General features: G+C 39.1%; 1 protein-coding gene across 1 annotated transcript in view; it reads right to left on the bottom strand.

The window, feature by feature from the left end:
* USH2A (usherin) overlaps nucleotides 1–17,762 on the bottom strand; it is a 417,498-nt gene that overhangs the window by 21,978 nt on the left and 377,758 nt on the right. Inside the window, exons 62-64 of the mRNA XM_084512774.1 lie at nucleotides 5,006–5,233; nucleotides 2,553–4,069; nucleotides 1,262–1,583 (exon numbers count right to left, since the gene is read on the bottom strand). Coding sequence (XP_084368900.1) covers nucleotides 1,262–1,583; nucleotides 2,553–4,069; nucleotides 5,006–5,233 — 2,067 coding nt within the window. The remainder of the gene's footprint in view (nucleotides 1–1,261; nucleotides 1,584–2,552; nucleotides 4,070–5,005; nucleotides 5,234–17,762) is intronic.

The following is a 17,762-nucleotide window of genomic DNA, read 5'->3' on the forward strand; positions in this document are numbered from 1 at the left end:
GAAAGATTGTCACCACCTTGCAGGAGCTCAAGAAGTGGAACACACCGTGTTTACTACTTTCCAAAACAAATCCATGTTTGAGCAATTTTTGTTTTATTTTAGGGAAAAGGTTGTAAAGACATCTGAGGACTGCCAAAACATACCATGTGTACAAATACTGTGTATAGAATCAGTAGTGAGGCTTACTGGTATCTTGTTCATGGAGTAATAAGATTGTCTATTCATATATGCAAAAACAACCTCATTGCTATGAAACTACATCCACTTACTTTTAGGAACAACAAATTCAAGGCTGTTTTTTAGATGAGTTAGTGGAGTTTAGAACCTCACCAAACACTTGGAAGTAATGTCAGATGGTTAGAAATAACAAAGGTCTCAGTTCGTAAGCTAAAATCAAACAAATCAAACAAGGCCCTACATTATTACTAGTACTGAATGATAAAACCTGTAACTTTGACATAGAAAATGACTAAAGGCTAAAGAAGATAACTGATAAGTATAAGGAGATATCTGATTTAGTATTAAAGGACAAGATATGTGTACAAAACTTGGGCCCATTTTACAAGGCACTGTTGATAGCCAGTGATGACAATACCTATGCCACAGTTTAATTCCAAAAGTACTACTGATTTCTAGTAAGGAAAGGCAGTACTCAGTCTGAATTGCGGAACTGGTCTCCCTGCATTAGCTGAATAGGAAAACCAATAGTAGAACACACCCATGTGCATGAGAAACACCAGCCATCAACAACAAACAGGTGGTTCACTATTGAACCACCCATGAAAACTGCTTGTGATCCTAGTATTTAATTTAAAGAGAAAATAGCCCCAGTCTCTCTTGATATAAGCTTCCTTAAGATCTTGCAGTAAAATAATCCATAGTAGACTAGGGGAGGAGGGAAAAGAAAGAAAAACTAATGAAAAGAGGCTGCCTTTTCAGAACTAGGATTTCACACCACTTATATAACATTCGAGCCTTGCAAAAAGCTCTGGAGGGTACTCAAACATTCACCATACAAGAAACACAGGCTCTTATGATTACACTAAAGAAAAATGAATGCTGAATGAATGCATTACTTCTGCAAAATCATTTTCAGCTTCTCAACTATTTAAAATCCATTAACAACAATCATTTAAGTATCACAATACTATTAACATTATAAATGAGATGTGTATGTTTGTTTTAAGTGTAAAGTAAGATTCCTAAAGTGTACAGAAATCATGATGGTGTCACTGCTAAGTGACCATCACTGCTATCCCACCTGATATTCATATTCTGTGTAAGGCATCAACTGGTCATCTCTGAAGAACGCTGAAGTACCATTGTAAACAAGTACAAGCTCTAAATTTACATGGGCTTGAGATGCCCGCCTTCTGTAAAGTTCGTAGTATAAAATCTTCCCATTGGGCTGTTGTGGGCCAGTCCACAGGACGGAAGACGCTGGCTGGAAGCCCCCAGTTCTGGTCTGTATCTCTATGAGAGGGGCGGGCTGTGCTGCCGGTGGTGCCTCCAGCGTCTGTACCGATGCCCACTCGCTGGAGGCACAACCCAGCTCTGTGCAAGCTTGGAGCTGTACCTCATACCTTGGGGAACACAAATCAGGAACAAAGTGGTTAAAACACTGCAAATGCAAATACAGACTCTGCATGAAATGTGAATATATGCGAGGGGGGGGGGTGTGTCTTAATTTTTCTTGGTCTTTGCCATTTTTGAAAAAGAAATCAATTTGTATCAACTCTGACATACAGATTATATATGGTGCCTCTGTATATCAAAAAGTAAGAACTCTTTTTTTTTTTTTTTTCAAAGCAGAGAAGTTAACATCTGCAGGAATCAAGTGATCAAAATTGTTTTAATTTTGATGATATGAGCCAAAATGATGATTCATTTGGAATCATTTTGGATATCATTTGAGAGCTGTATCATCACTAACTTCACTCTATTACTCTTCTCTCTTTGGATTTAGATTAGTTATATGTAAATAGTAGACAGACTTATCAACCATGTAACACACACAAATTATGCCTACACAAATATATACGGAAAGGTCAGGTAAATAATCAAGAATTAGTGGGGAAGACATTATTTCAGTATCAAGTGTGTTCTTTCAGTAGCTGAGTCCGCTCTTTTTCAGTTCAAAGGGGCAAGCATGCTCCTGGTGTGACTCTGCTGATGGTAGCTCAGCTACTCTGCAAGTGGGTTAGCTAGCTAGTCTTTGGTCTCTCCACCCCTAACTATGTTAGCTAAAGCCCTATTTACTCTTGAATGTAGATGGCTTGCAAAAGATTCACAAGAACAATGTTACAGCTTTTGGAGTCTGTAACAGCGTACTGAACCTATATAAATTAAAACCCAGGTCAACCCTACTGCACTTCATCAAGATGATATATAGCTGGGCTTACAATAAATTAAAAAAAAAAAAAAAAAAAAAAACCTGTTTTTATCATGTGCATTTTAGGAACTAAAACCCAGCTGTTCAAAAGCTATTCACTTTTAAGCCCAATGAATCACCTTGCAGCATTCATTCAGCACGCAAAATGTTCCAGACTTACCTACTGTAGGGTTCTAGCCCTGCCACTATGTATGATCGTCTCACAAAGGAAGTATGAGATGCATCAAAGTCAACTCTTCTCTTTCCCGTTTCAGCAGGCTTGTGGATGGAGACTGTGTAATTTCTAATGTCACCATTTACTTTGATAGGAGGATCCCAGGCCACCAAAATCTCCTTTGAGGACCATGCCTGCAGCCTAGGAGGCAACATCCCAGATGGAGCAGAGGGGTTGGTTTTTATCTGAGCTGATGGGCTGGTCACACTCCCTTGACTGTTATTTGCAGTGACAGTGTAGCTGTACTCCATGCCTGGTGTTAGGGTGAAATCAAGATAGCGAGTTTCCAGACCTGAGTAAATGAGAACACCATCCCTCCTTAGCTCGTAGCTTGTGATTTTACCGTTGGGGTTAGCTGGACTTTTCCACGTGATTTCAATTGACTCTGAGCCCATGACAAGCAGCCTGGGAGCTTCCATGTTTAATGGTGGGGCCTCCATAGTCATTACTGACTGGAATATACTTGATGTGCAGCCCCCAGCAGTACAGGCAACCAGTGCAAAATCATACTGTGTGTACGGCTGCAGATTAGAAACCAACATCTGCAAGTTTTTGCCAGGATAATACTCTTCATTGTTTATTTTCAGTATGTACTTGGTGATATCTCCATTTTGTATTTGGGGAGGTGCCCAGGATGCATTAACCTGTGTGGCACTGACAGCCTGCAGAGATGGTGGATCCACTACTGCAGGAGCTGCTTCCAGTGTCCGTATTACAGCTGGTTCGCTGGTAGAGCAGCCGCCCATTGTACAGGCAACTATCGCATAACTGTACAGCGAGTAGGGTAGTAAGTCTTCATCAGTGTAGTTGAAGGTAGCAGCATCGAAGCTGAAAGGATACAGAGCATCGTTTTTTAGCAGCCTGTATGACTGAAGAATACCATTGGGCTGTGCTGGGGCAGCCCATGAGATGAGTACCTTGTGGGGGTTATCTGATACTAAGGATAACCTAGGGGCACTGAGACCTTTTGGGGCAGTTTGACTGGTCCTTGCCACAGTCCAAGAGCTGTCAGTGTAGCCTGCTGCATTCCAGGTGCGTATTTTATATTCATACCTTGTCCATGGCTGCAAACCTTTATCATTATATACGAATGCATTACTTTCAGTGTTATATTCTGTGAAAACAATTTTCTCATCTTCCATTGTTGCTCTGTACCCCGCAGCATTTTCTTTTGCGCATCTGTGAATAACTTCATAGCGAATTATTTTTCCATTCGGATTAATTGGCTCCAACCAGCTCAGCTCAATGTTGGTAGCATTCACTGCCTGGATTACAGGTGCCATCTGAGACAATGGAGGTGCTTCATCTGTTCGGATCAGCTGGGGCAGAGAACGAGTGCAGCCTGCTGCATTGCAAGCTTCCAGTACTAATGTATACATCGTGTACGGCTCAAGGCGCCTAAAGAGGAACTGACGAGATAAACCGCTATATTCCAGGTTGTCATCACTGAAAATATTGTAGGTCTGAAAAAAAAAAACAAAAAAAAGAAAAAGAAAAGAGAAAAAAGAATTTAATAGAGAGAAGGGACAGAAGCCAGGATAAAAGGACAAAAACCTATAAATTAACAATGTTCAGAAACAACCTGTAGATGAGACACCTTAATCTTTGCAATAGGGTAAGGGCTATTACCCAACCATCCAGTATTTGACTTCCTTACTAGTAACAAACACCACACAAACAGATCATTGGTATAAAAACAATGATTTCATCCTGTTTTCTTTTTTTTTTTATTTCATTTTGGATGTAGTAATAAATCATCTAGTGACACTTTTCACTATGCCTGTTTGTTACCAAGTTTCATTGCCAGGCTTTCCTAAGCTAGCACAAAGCTTCTTGCAGACTAACTATAGCTTTAAAAACTGGTTAACTAACATTTTAAAAAGAAAACAAATAAACAACAAAAAAAAAAATCCTAAAAACAAAACAAAATAAAACTGTAGTAACAAAGTTTGCAGGTACAGGTTTACAATCAGATGAAACCATTATGTTAAAAAATGTCCTGAATTTCAGAACAGCATTCTGTCAGAGCCAGGGTTTCTAGAAATGCATTTTGGCGATGTCTAGAGTAAGGGGAAAGGCTAAAGCTAGCTCAGACAATGAGCTTTCATGCATAGCTTTCTACCCATTAAAAGAACAGTTTGGTTCACTGTAAATGAACTTTTGCAGTCAGGGGGTAGCACAGGAATGTTAATTATCATTTGAATATAACCACAAGCAGAGTGTGCTCACAGAGTGCCTTGTGCTTATGTAGGACTTCCGTCTTATTTTAAAGTATAATGTATTTGACTGAGTCCTTTTCAGAAAAAAAAAAAAAAAAAAAAGTTTTAATTTGATATTCGGCATTTCCCTCTTCTTTTTTTTGAAAGAAGTGTCAAGCAAAGTGTCAAGACAGAGCTTACCTTAATTACGCCATTAGGTTTGGAAGGCTCTGACCATTTCAGCAACAGAGCTCTGCCGTTCTCTTTCTTTTCCACAGTGAAGTTGCTCAGGCCACTGGGTGAAGCTTCCAGTGTGCGCACAGATGTCCAGGGGCTTGAAACCTGTCCGGCATTGTTTACAGCTACGACATGAATATGATATGTTGTGAAAGGTTTCAATCCAAATAAATGAGCCTGATGCTTTGTTCCCTGAAGCAAGAATACAGATGTTTGAGTTAGTTAAAAAAGTAATCAGCATCTGTGCTTTATGTCACTTGGAAAATGAGGTCTCAGCTCTGGGTCTCTTCTGACCGCTTTGCAGAATACCCCATCTGGTTATCAGCTTTTTTTTTTTTTTTTTTTTTTTGGTGGGTTTCCATAGCTGAACCCTGAAAAGAAACTCTTAGGAAATTCAGAAATATTTATCATTATGGTGGAGCCTTTGGAGCTGAATTCTGGGGAGTCCTGCAGAGTCCAAACCTCAGCTAGCAAACAGCTCAGTGCTTGTTCTGCATGCATTAAGCTTTGCTCAGAGTATCAGAGGGCTTGATACTCTGATGGCACATATTGTAAAATGTGGTATACAAGTGGTTCTTGCCTCTACAGAACCCTTTCATATCACACATCTCGTGTGCAGGATGACATTTGGCAGGCACGCCACCATGTTCCAGTTACTCAGAGCGTTGCAATCTGGAGAGACAATGGTGTTTCCAGGAGCACGATCTCATTTCCTTACTGAAAACAAAACCCTTAAAAGTGGGGTGAAAAAAATGACTGGACAGAGAGAGAGAATAAGCTCTTTTTGATATTTCTGCTTTGTCAGGAAGGCCCATGAGGCAGAGCAGAGGCTGGACGGGAGGCACACAGCTGCCCACAGCGCCCACCGTAGCACAGGGACAAGCCTTTCTGGAAGAGCCGGGGCCCACTGCCTCCATATGGGAACCCTGTTGAGCTCAGGGCCATGCAGGTGGGTGAAGGATGGAGAACAGCCATGGGGAGAAGGGACCACTGGCACTGTGGCTCGCCCCGAACAGCATCTGAGAAGGACCTGAACTGGCCTGGGCATGAGGCAACCCCACCCTCAGCACCACCGAGGAAGGCAACATGTCCGCAGCACTGCTTCCAACAGCCATGGAAGGAAAGGTAGCTAACAAAGAAGGTGAATGGCACGTTTCAGTACGAGACTCTTCAGACTTATCTCATCACAGCAAGAAAAGGGATCCGCTGATCACTGATTTATTTTAATTCCATTTTCAGTTATGCTTTTGCATTAATTACATAAGATATGAAGAAGGGGAGGGCAGGAATTCAGCTTCCTTCATGTGGCAGAAAGCTACAGTCAATTTTTCTCCTTCAGTAAGTTGTATTAAGTTGTTAAATGCTAACACTTAGAATCGTTTAATATTTAAACATTTGTTAGGCGATCAGACTCAGAAACAAATTTTAAAGAAATATTAATTTATTTTTTTAAATATTAAAAGTTAGGTCATCAATATTTAAATAGTTATTTCCTCACAACAATGAGTTAGTCTTTTAGATAAATATAGCACAGCATTTGAATGACCATTATGAATATTAAAGCTGAAGATGCCACAAGTACAGATTATAAACATACTTTTCTGATAAATGATTCCTTTTTCTGTTAAACAGGGCAAACACTAGCAAGATTAATAATGCAAAAAAGTATAATTCTTTGTTAGGAATTCCCAGTCATCACTGCCAAAAAAGCGTAAGCTCAAATGCAAATAGCAATCACCTCGAACAGATTATATATAAAAAAGCTCTGGCTGCTGTGGGACATTTAGAGATATCTTTTGTCATAAGAAACATGGAAAGCATGTGGGCTATAAAACAAAAACATATGTATATTGTCAATAGCAGCACCTGTTCAATTACAGTTTATTTCAGTATGGAGAATTTTGTTCAGCCCCTAGATGGCAATACTATCAAACACTTTTTGTAACATGAGTGCTTAATGATTAACAATGTGCGTTCAGTCATCCAACATACTCAAGGCAGCCATTAAAAAAATAACAAAACTGATTTCATTATAGATTCTTTTAATAAACATTTATGGCTTAGATCTTTGAAAGTGGAAGCGTTCAAACTGCCATAGCCAAAAACCTATAAGGCCGAATGCAAAATTATGAACTGCAGGTTAAAGAACAGAGCTCGTATTGAAGTTCATGCTTAGCATAAAAATCTGGCATCAGAAATTATGTTGGCACAAAACATGATTAAAATTAGCTTTACAATTGGATGTGGTCTGTATTAATAGTTTTTATGAGGACAGTTATCTATTAGGTTTTCAAAACAGAACTTTCAAAAGACTAAAATTTACATTCCATGGTTCGAGGGTGGAGGAGGGAGGAAGGGAGCACGCCACATTAAATTACTGCCCCTGAACCGTTACACATGGACTCTCAGAAGGTACAAACACATCATTACAAACGTTGTGCAAAAAGTAATGGCCCAGCTTTCTTATCACCTCCATGATCAGGGTGGGCTTTTCTGACAACAGTGCTGCAAAACACTTGTTTTTTATTATTTTTAAACAGAAAAATGGCATGTTTTTCATCACACTGTACAGTCTTCCCAGTAAACCCTAAGATTTAATTATTTACAATCCTCACCACCCTTTGAAATGAAACAAGGATGGAGGGATTTCCTTGCCTGCAGTTCACCGTGTTCTCTGGAGACTGCTAAACCATTCCTTCCAGGGATGACTTTTATCCCTGGCTCCTATAGATACTTCTTGAAGAGCAAACGGTTTACATGTATTTTTGTTTTGTTTGGTTTTGAAGTAAGCTCAGGGGACGTCCTCCCAGAAAACGAAGCCATGCTTTCTCCCCCTACTCTGCTGCCATTGCCATCTGTGAATTTACTCAGCTCAGAGGCTGAACCTAAAAAGAGGATGGATGGCAGTTTGAATGATTAATTTTAAGAATTATGTAGTATTCTAGCCTAGAAATACCAGCCTGCTGGAATGGTAAAATACAAATAGCAAAAAAAACACAACAGTTTGCAAAGGATAGCCCTTTGGCTTCAATGGACAGCTGCACAGACTTAAACAGGCGCAGGATCACAATCCTTGCATGGAATATTCTCCTAGTCTTTGTTTGCAAAGCCATGAACTCATATATCCCATGTTTACACACTGCTAACAGGACAGATTTCATTTACCATTAAAAGCAAGCCAACAAAATAAAATTTTAATGCAAACATTAAGATGTTCGTAGCCCAAGACTGACTGACCATGAAAACCCATGGACTGCAATCCCAAGCCCTCCTTTCTCTGTCGCCTGTTGTGAAGCAGTCTCACTCATTCAGCCATTAAATTAAGAATAACCTAGCAAACATTTAAGTGTGTGCACTCTCACACTTCTCCTGTAAGGCCCATTCTTTTAAAGCAGACATTACAGACATGGACTCCTGAGGCATCCCATACTGCAGCCCAGAGCCCAGCTGTGAACCATCCCTAGGCTTGTCCCATTCTCTTTGGTGGCACTGACAGCATCTCCACTATTCAATGCAAGACAGCACCTTTGCTTTTGTTGTGTAAAATGATTTACACGCTGCCAGTGGCAGCATAAGCTGTTAGCAACAACAAACACACTCCTTGGTTAATTCCACGGCTCTAACTGTAAATTAGGATAAAAGTTATTTAAAACAAAACCTTGTTTTAACACATTTTCAAAGAGTAAAACAAGAGAACATGAATCATGAATAATATATCCAGCAAGATTTGCTTCAGATTGCCTTTTTTGTTTGTTTATTTTTAAATTCATGAGCACAGAAGTCACTTAAAGTCTGGAAGCAGATCAGCATACTCTTTCATGCTGCTCAAAGGCGACAGCACCCAGGATGCGAGGTGCTTGCCCATCCCCACCACCTTGTGCCCAGGTCCTCCTGGGCACGGGAAAGGCTGCACAGCTGTCAGGAGTCTGAGAGGTTTACACTGCCTACTGTGATTGCTGCTGACTACCTGAAGTGCCCCTAAGGTGGCAACAGGGTCAAGAGGTCTTTGTAGGTTGAAAATGATCAAAAATTAGCATTGATCTGCAGCTGTCAATAAGACTCTCTGCAGGTGGACTCCCTGCACAAATGTTTAAACTGCATAAAACTACACAACCTAGTCATCTTTGAATCTATTGATCTGATGAAGAAGCACTTTCCAGTGTTGTCACTCAGGCTTTTCCTCTTTTTTTCAAGGCAGGCCAGTTTACCCAGGTGCCCAGGTCTCAGGGCACGCATTCCAAACCTGATGGTCACATCAGAAGAACCCTGAACCTCTCAAGAGCTGCCCAACATGTAGTTTTGGTATCTACCTCTTCAGGGGTCATCAACATTCAGCAAGTCATCACACAGTTGTGTCAAAGTGAGGCTCTGGTTTCTTCTTTCTCCGTGTTGTCTCTTGGTACAGTAGCCCCTATTCAGCAGGTATCTTGGATATCTGATGGAAAAGCTAACTCATTTTTTCTGTGAGTCTCTAATTAAACTTGGTGACATCGGAGACGACCACAGTGCTATGGTACTGGTGGTACAGGAATCCAAACTTGTTATTTCATAACTCCCAGCCATAAATAATGAAAAGGTAATTCACAGTGACATTCCCTTTTCTATACAAGCAGAGATGCTGAACTCTCCCTGGATAAGGGAGGAGGAACCTATGGTCTCCTAGTATTCAGAACATTAGTCCAACCATTCTTCAACGTGAGTTTTCAATTTCTCCATCAAGGAATCCAAACAGATTCCTCTACAAGTGATAGAAATGGCTGGGAATATTTCGGGTTTTAGGAAGATCCTCAATTCATCCTCACCTTTGACATTATCTGTTTTGCCAGTTCCCCAACTTATCTGGATCCTTTCCATTTTCTGCAAAGCACTGTGAGTACTTCCACTTTGATGAACCTCTGATGTTAATGCTTATTTCCCAGCGTACTTCTTAGCCCCTGCCTTAACCCTCATAATTGCAGAATTCTTACTCATTTGCAACCCCTAACTTACCCTTTGGGTTGCCTTCCTTCTCATGCTTGTATCATGTACACATTTTTTTTTTCTTTTTTAAAATCTACTCTAGGCCTAAAGCCTTATGCTTAAATTCACAAGGATATAACTTACAGATACACAGGTAATCTATGACTCCACTCCTTCCTCTAGCAGTGTGGACTGGAATATAAATTATTCCCAAGATAGCACTGAAAAATCTTAAAGGTAAAGCAAACAGAAACTAATGTGTTACTTATTTTGTCAGAAATTATCTTGCCTAAAAGTGACCAGAATTTCCATTTTACCAGAAATTGATCTTGCACTATATATTTTCCTCCCCATTTGTGTAAAAAATAATTTTAGATTTTTCATTAAGATATTTGGTAAAACCAGCACATTCACTTCAAAAAAATTACATTTTAAGAACTTCTTTGCATTTTGTTTTAGAATTTTAAAAGTGCCTTTCAACACCTATTTTTCATTTTAAATCATTACTCTAAAAATTGATGTTACCCTTCAACAGCAGTAACATGTACTACACTGGTGCTGATTTTTATGTGTAAATTATTATAGCACATAAAAAGCAAATATTATAACAGAAAATGAAATAAATATTAAAAAAAATTGTTTAAGTTTGCAAAACCAGAAGTTACATTAGTAACTTAGTAAATGTAAAATAATTTTTAAATATTTTTTTGTCAAAGGAGTATTCTTCCAAATTGTCTTTGGCTGAGATGAAAAGGGAATCATTCTTTCCCAGACTGAGATGGGTCAATGCCGTCTTTTCTTTCTGCAGTGGCTAGCAAATTATATTAAAGGATTCATTGTATTTGAGCTTGCTTTTTTATTTAGCAAATTAATTTTTTTTAAATAGAGGTTTTCTTTTACAAAATAAAGCACAAAAAGGCCAGGAAATGTCTTCATTGAAACATAGGCTTCGATTACATGCTCATAAAATATTCTTTCCTTGAGACTCCTGACAAACTTAAATGTTCTGTTTGTTTGTTTGTTTGTTTGTTTCAACTTTGAGATTTTTATTTTATTTGTTTTTAAAAGCAATGGTAGTGTTATCTACATCAGATAACACTAGCTGGTTACCCTGCAACTCTGTGTGCCTGTCCTTTCTTAGGAGTACCATGCTAACAGCTTTTTATTTAATAAAAAACTCATTTGCCTATCCTGTTCCACTCAGCACATAATAGTGATTTTGTATGTTGATACTCCTACAGGAGTTTGCAGACTATGCCAGTGAGAAACCTTGAGAAAAAGCAGTAATCTAAGAAGTTTAAAGAAGTCTGCAAACCACAACAATTAATACCTGATGTACAAGTATTACATTGCAACTCCTTTTTCTGCTTCCTGGCAGAGCATGTGAGGAACTGTGAATTGCACACAGATGAATCTGTCGAGTGGTGCTGGTGCTCATTTTCACAGCAGACAGCTTTCTTTCCTGGCACACCTGGACATCTGGGGACGTGCTGCAGCCTCAGCAGGAACCGCTGTCCCCAGCTTTGACTTGAAAATAAAGCACCAAAAAGAAAACGAGTAGGCATTGAATAGCAGAATGACTCCAAGTACATTTAGCCAGCTGCATTCTGTCACTGTTCTGACTTTTTGGAAGTAGTACACTTTTAAACCACCAGCAATGTCACACGTCGTATGGTAAAACTTCAAAAAAAAAACCTCTTTGGGCAAAGTCAACACTTCAGTAGCCCATTCCATGTCACTTCTGTAAGGTTTTCTTTTTTTAACATAAGGGCAAACATCTTATTTAAAATTCATCTAACATCACTGAGTGCCATCTTCTCAAAAATGTATTTGCAGCTGTAATATTTGTCTAATTTATACTAAGAACTATTGAAATCAAAAAAGATATTTTTCTGCATGACTAAATAAGTCAGATAAGCCAAAATATCAATGACATGACATTTCACTACAGACACTGTCTAGAGGGTGATGTCAACATTTTTTCCTAACATTAATATTTTATCTCTTACAACACTCACAAGACCTACTGTATAGTAAGCCAATAGTTTCACACCTTCGTGGATTTTTTCCCCACACTTTTTCACTTGTAACTGTTTATTATTCCTTGTAATGAGAAAGTGATGGAGACAGAAAGATAAAAACTGAATACTTGACAGGACTGCTTACCTCAAACTTTGCTTTGTTTAGTTCAAATCTGCAATCCTTACTTTCACTGAGTGAGACTTTTTGCTTTAAATAGTAATTTTGGATATGAAGAAAGACTAAGTTTCTCTTCAAAATAAGAGAGGCACATAAGAGAGGCGATATGGTGCAAAAAAAAAGATATATATATATATTTATTTGAGATTCAAAAAAATATGAGAAAAAGTACCTGAAGCCCAATGAAAAACAGTTGCATGCTTAATCTGGAATATGCACGTACTCATCAATACACTGCAGAACAGGCAACGTGTCAAGTCTGCCTTGGTTACAAGAGGAAGGAGAATCACCCTTTGGGTGTGACCTGGGAGAGAAATGTCACCTCAGGGAAGCTGAAGGGCTGGCAAAGGCAAGCACAAACTCTGGCTGGGGTTTATACCTCTGCAGTTACAACCAATACATTCACACAGACAAACTCCAGGAGTATGTTTAAGGCAATACCACAGGTCATGGTGCTACTGCTTGTGAACATGGAGGAGCAGTGTTCCTCCAGCTTTTGTTCTATGCCATTTGTGGCCATGGCATGAGAAAGGAAAACCATGGCTGATCTAACAAAGTGGTTAGAGCCTAAGGGCTCAAACCTGCAAGTGGTAGGGGAATTATATCCCTTGAGTATAAAGGATGCTAATGTCATAGTTTTCCTAATAAACCATATTTTCAATTTGATTTATTGGCCAGAGTGATGCTTTTGTCAGAACAAACACAATTGGGACTGCCGTATCAGTGCTGCTCGTGTTTTCCCAGCCTCATACCTTTTTTTCTATCGATGTCCAGAATGGCAAGTGTTGCACACAATTTTATAATTTTAAGTCAATGCAATGAAACCATGAATGTTTTTGTTGTTATCCATAAAAAAGGATACTTTGTACACCTGAACTTTTTATCTCGAGGTATCATGTGGCAATCAGTTTTGCTTCACTGTAGAAAGAATGTGCCCTTGTCATTATCAAATGTTTTGCCTTCTGGTTTTATTTGAAGTTTTTGCTATTCAAGCATTCACATTGCCTTTCTAGGACATTCATGACAACATATATCTGTGCCATAAGCCTTCTTCCTTAGCTCCTTTCAAATTACATCATATATGATATTATAAAGATAAGTGTCTCTGGACTCTTTAAAACTTCTCTCATCTGATCTTAAAACAAACTGGGCATAGTATCATGTGATTGTTATTTTCTGTAAAATGTGAAAACGTTCACTACGGTTTTGCTGTATAGGGTTTATATAGGTGCATAGACTATGTATGGTGCATACGATTTCCCTCTGTAAAAAAAAATTATTTACCATTTTTTTCTTTGCACAGCTCAACAGCCATAATGGGAAAAAGAAATGAAAAGAGGAAAAAAAATAGTTTGAAGAAAATCTTTACGGGGATTTGTACAAGGACAATCTGAATCCTAATGCAGATTGCAGGTGAACTCCCACATCAGTTTCCTTGAAAATGCCACTGAATGTCAGTTGTGCTCCATAAAATTAAGACTTTGCAGTTATATATGACTTTTCATCCCAGGATCTCACATCATGCTACAAGCATTAATTAATTAAGTCTCAGAATATCCCCTTGTGTTACTGTGTGCAGCTTCAGGAAACTATCATGATTGTTTTAGATCCCATTTTACACAGGTACAGCAGACGTGTCATATTATTGTTAAGTGCAGGCTTATTTTATTCCCTTTTCTCAATCATTCTGAGTCCTTGTCTCGTTCACCCAACACTTGCAAAAAGAGCAGTTCTAACTGCTGCTAAGTAGAGGAAGATAACACAGCCTCAAGGCAATTCACAGCTTTAAATCCCTGCTTTCTGCCAACACAATGGAAAATAAAGGCAACATTTTAAAGGAGACTAAAAGGTTTTTACTTCCCACTGTTTTATTCTTTTTTCTCTGCCCTGTACCAAACAGTCCGTGCTTTTCATTCCAACTTTTCCTGCTATGTGTGTTATCATTTCTGAGAGATAATAAAAGTTAAGCAGAAATAATTTATTTAGGGCTACATTGTAAAGGCCAATGATTAGTCTGAATCTGTAGCTAAACTTAAAATTTCACCCTTCAATTTGACACTCATGCCTAGCAGAAGGCCAGAAGTGGCTTATGCAGATTGGGATGCCCGCTCACTCTCCTGTAGCTAGGGGAAAGCTCAGCCTTTACTCTTTTGAGTATTAGCAGAGGATATTGATTGGACATATATTTATGTGTACACTTTGAGGCCATACTCCTCAGCAAAGCACAGCTTCCCATATAAATACTGACAGGTTCAGCAGCAGTCTGACACCTTCCTTCCTGCACCTGCAGGAAGTTTGGAGGAGGGCGTTGCTGCAGAGGGTCCCCGCCCCTACTGGTGCTAGTGGAAAACCTCAACAAGTAGCTTGAATAGCCCATGAGACCAATGGTAAGAGGAACAAAAACCTTGTTTTGCTGTTGCAGCTACCATGGACTCTGCTGCTGCTGACATTAACAGTAATTTGAAGACTCAGAATTAACTCTACACCAAGAGAAGAGATGAAATGATGGCAACGAGAAGAAAAAGCGGCTGTACAGCTTTGTGAAATAACAGAAAGAGAGGCTGCTTACAGGTTTAGTGTCTTGAAACCAAGTGAACCTGGTGGATAGATGAACTTCCAGACGGATCTTCCTAGGATCATACAGACACAGGCCTAACTTAAGCCTCCTGACGCACACACACTGACATTAAATTCATATCCATACACACAAAAGCAGACAGGTAAAACTGCTACAGAGTTAACAGGAAAAGCAGCTAGCTGGCATTACTTTTAAATGTTAATACATAAATAAAACTAAATATTTGATTATGTCTTCTCATGTTTTTATACATCCATTAAGACCCTTCCAGTGTGGCTTGGGCTTCTCAGTGCAAGACTTTTGCCAAATGAGAAGTCTGAGCTACTTGTGACTAATCAGGAAAGAGACAAAAGACATAACTATTGAAAGATTACTTGATAACTACTGAAATAAAAAGGGTTTCGTTCAGATTCTTTATTTTCCTTGGATATTTAAATTACTTAGGGAATTTAAATAAATCACTAAGCCAACAGGTATATAGTAAAGCTTAGTACAAAACAAATTGTGCTGGTTCCAGAATTGAGAGTGCCTTTACAGCAAGTTATTGACTCCAGCATATTAACTTGTAAATCCACTAGTTTCACCTTATCATCTATTGATCAGATGCACGTACGTGTGTTATAAGTGAGCAATCCAAAAATAAATTAGTAGAATTTAATCATTTTGGACCAGACTTGTCACAGCTCCTACATTTAGACACAGAACCTGCATAGCTAGTGTCCCCAGTATCTCTCTGTAGTCTGTGCAGAGAAAGGGAGGTTTCTCCAAAGGAAAATCAGATGCTTATGTTTAGCTTCTGTTCTGAATAGACCTTCAGAGAGCTTCACTCTCAGAACAGATTAGACAGCCTAGCCCACTTTAGCAATCTAAAATAAGTTTTTTAGAGGTCAAAGCTGCAACTTTTTCTTAAGTTCACATAAGACTCAACATTTTCTTTCTTCTTAAGGTAAAAAAAAAATACTATAGCTTCAAAAGTTAAACTGCAGCTCTTCCAAATCACTTCAAAAATCCACTGAAGTTTTGTTATGCTTTCTCAAGGCTCCTGAATCTGGGTTTTCATGCCTAGAAGACCAAAACTGTGTATGTAGATAGCATTCAACAAGAACACAGACTGGGTTTAGTTAACCTATAACATTGAAGAAAACATCCCCGATCCCCTGATTTCCATACTTTAGCGTATTGAGTTTATGTGGCAATGTTTTGGTAGCTGGGAAGCTGAAGGGGTAGCTTGTGGGAGCAGAGATCTGCAGCTGTCTCCATGTCAGACAACATCAGTTCCAGGTGGCTCCAAAAAGGACTAACTGCTGGGCAAAACTGAGCCAGCCAGCATCTCAGGTGGTTCCTCTGTGATAAGGTATTTAAAGAAGGGTAAAAAAAATGCTACATAGCAGCAGTGAGAGGAGAGGAAAAATGTGAAAGCAGCAGCTCTGCAGACACCAAAGTGAATGAAGAAAGAGGGAGGACGAGGAGGTGCTCCAAGCATGGAGTAGAGATCCCTCTGCAGGCTGTGGAGACCATGGTGAAATAGCTTGTGCACCTGCAGACCATGGAGGATCACACCAGAGCAGATCTCCACACTGTAACCCATGGAGGAGCCCATGGTGTAGCAGGTGGATAAGACCTGAAGGAGACTGCAGCCCATGAAGTGCCCATGGAGGAGCACCAAAACTTCCATTAACACCCTCAAATCAAATATCATTATGGGAGTTTGATAACAAAAAATTGAAAGTGTTTGATGATTTTACATGGAGCCAGAAAGTCAGAAAAATGCAGTACACTGGAGAGCTGTTGCAAGTTTTTGTCTCAGAGATGTTCTGTTTTAAAGCCATGTGTTCTCAACTGAATTTGTACTCAAAGGGGGTACTCTACTGAGCACCAAACCAAATACAGCTAAAGCCATTGTGTTACCTGTTTTTTCTTTTTCTCATTTGCACTGTCTTTGTTCAGTCATTTAGGCCAGGACTTTCAAGTAACATTAAGCACAGCACTTAAATATGTCACTGTCTTAAGCTACAGCTATAGTATAAATCTAATGATCTATTGGTACATCCTGGGTCTAGCATTTCTAGCAAAGACTAGCATTAGAGAAAATCTAAATTATCATCTGACTTGAGCCCCCGAAGAGAAAACAATAAAAAATAATTTTATGATGCCATAATGACAAGAATAATACTTCACTTCCATTGTGAAGACGTCTTCCAGATTTCTCATTAATTCTTTTTTAAAGCCTATTGAAATGTAAGAACTCTGCAAAGTTTCATTCATTTTGTTTGTGCACAGTAAAGTTTTCTTTATAGCAAGAATGCAGAAAATTTATCACTGCAAGGAATCTACTTCCCTCACTCTCTTTTTATATTAAATCTGCATTTGCAATTCTGATTTTGTGAGACAATTGTATACTTGGTGCTTTTGTGCAGCCACCAGAATAGTGTTTCTGCAGTGCACAGAGGATTCTGCTCAGGCTAGGAACTCAGCTTGGGATGGGAAAAAAAGAATCAATGCATTCAAACTTGCAGTAAATGGATTTCATATAAAAATACTTGGAGAAAAATACAGAAGCAAAATGAGTAATGATTTGCAGTGTTTCCTAGTAGATTAAGTAGATACTGGTGCCTCTCTTCATCTTCCCGTTACAACGATACGACTCCTCAGAGACCTTTTGGCACACACAACATGCACTCCAGGTGTCTCATTCAGCTGGACCATACCCCAGCAGTAACATCATTTACTACAGTAGTGCTCTGTGACCACAGAAGTGTTTAGAAGACACTTGCTCTACATAAAGTAAAAAGGGAGGCAGCCATGGGTTTGTTATAAAAAAAAATAAAAAATAAAAAAAAAAAACATCCTGCAGCTGCAAAGCCAAGGAGCTTAGGGGCTTAGGGGAGGATCCTGTGCTGCAAGTCCACCTGTGGCTCTTGCAGCAGTCATAGCTTGTCTTAAGAGGGCATCGAGGGCATCTAAGTTTGTGTTTGTTTCCCAAAC

This window comes from Aythya ferina (assembly GCF_964211825.1).
Source record: "Aythya ferina genome assembly, chromosome: 3".
NCBI classification, from domain to species: domain Eukaryota; kingdom Metazoa; phylum Chordata; class Aves; order Anseriformes; family Anatidae; genus Aythya; species Aythya ferina.